General features: G+C 52.3%; 1 protein-coding gene across 1 annotated transcript; it reads right to left on the bottom strand.

The window, feature by feature from the left end:
* Positions 1-363: 363 nt before the first annotated feature.
* On the bottom strand, positions 364-1,129 carry LOC147616311 (chalcone synthase-like). The gene is made up of 2 exons (XM_086777031.1): positions 1,060-1,129; positions 364-920 (listed from the first exon to the last, which is right to left on the bottom strand). Exons 1-2 carry the CDS (start codon positions 1,070-1,072, stop codon positions 364-366), a joined length of 570 nt encoding a protein of 189 aa, XP_086633157.1. The 5' UTR covers positions 1,073-1,129.
* Between the last annotated feature and the right edge of the window lie 312 nt (positions 1,130-1,441).

Genomic DNA, 1,441 nt, shown 5'->3' with positions numbered 1-1,441 from the left:
ATATTCCCGGCCCATAACCAACAACGAATCCCCACCTGTTGTGCTCCGCATTAGGGTAACCATTTGTGTTGGAGTAGAGGAGTCGTCGCTCTAGCACAAACATGACAATGCTGGCACCCACATTGCCTTTCTCGGCGAGTATTTCCCTCGTCTCCTTAAGCTTTCCGGGCCTCAATCTCAACTTCTCTTCAAGCATATCTAATGATTCCTTGCCGCCCGTGTGAACTGCCCAGAAGGAGGAGTTACACACGCGTGGGGATATCTCATCCAAGTGGAAGCATTGCTTGAGGTCCTGACTGTGGATGATCATGTTGTGTATGGTGCTAGAGACAAGGTGGGGGAAGTCCCTAGAGAGCGAGAAGGTCATGCCTGACTCGGTGACGTGGCCTGCAACGGAGGCCTCCGTGTGGGGTATGAGGTAGGGGTGTGGATTTGGAAGAGTGGAGTTTCAGACTGCCGGTTTGGGCGGGCGCCCACGATGAGGGCGGCCATACCATCAGCGTTGAAAGATTGTCCGACGAGATTGGCTACGTCATTTGGGCCCAGTCCTCTGAATGTGGTCACGGATCCAAGGTCCCCGCACACGATGAGAATGCACGTCCTCGGCCACGCGGAAGAGCAGAACATCATTCTTTTCACACTTGGCCTCAAGCCCATGCGGTTGGCCAGCGCCACGTCAGCCCCCGGCATGTCCACACTTGTGCTCGTGAAGAAGAGGAGGTGCGTGATGCTGGACATGGGCTGCCCCCATGCGTTGATGGCCCTCTCGGCTGCCTCCTTGGCCAGCTTCGGTAACTCTTCACACACAAACTTCAGCCTCGCGTCCAGAGACTTCCCGTCATACTCACACAGGCTCGGGTTGGCCTTGAGGAATTCCTCAGTCAAGGCCATGTGCCTGCTCTTGATGCCCGACCCATCGCCTGCGCACAGCCCAAACAACAAACCTTACTAACAGCAATCAGATGTGCTCGTAAGGCTTCCTTCTCACAAGCATTAATTGAATTAATGCCGATAACACAGCATAAGCAATTCATTTGAGCTGAGGAGTTTTACACGTACATGATACATCCATTGAAGCTACATAATTTTCGGAATTCCTCCTTTGGGTCGGTCATGTGATCGCCGCCGGTGACACGGAAATAGTAGTCGGGGTAGGAGGATTGCTCGATGGCATGCGGAGGTGTTGCTGTTGCAATGGCTAAGATGGTGGCAACAGGATCGGCCATTGGGAACAAGAGCTCAGCGTAATGACCAGAAAACGATGCACTCTGCTACCGTATCCAGTCCATATCTCCGTAGCCTCATATATATGTATATATATATATTGAGAGAGAGAGAGAGAGAGAGAGAGAGAGAGATGAAAACTTCATATTAGGCTATCCGGGTCCCTTCATCAACGTCAACCACATGCAGCTTGAGTTGGTGGCGGCAGGGTCTATTT

The sequence above is a fragment of the Cibotium barometz genome, chromosome 38 (genome assembly GCF_041138505.1).
Source record: "Cibotium barometz isolate CiBa-2024 chromosome 38, ASM4113850v1, whole genome shotgun sequence".
In the NCBI taxonomy this organism is placed as follows: domain Eukaryota; kingdom Viridiplantae; phylum Streptophyta; class Polypodiopsida; order Cyatheales; family Cibotiaceae; genus Cibotium; species Cibotium barometz.
The sequence above is the reverse complement of the archived record's forward strand: the minus strand, read 5'-3'. Positions and strand labels throughout refer to the sequence as shown.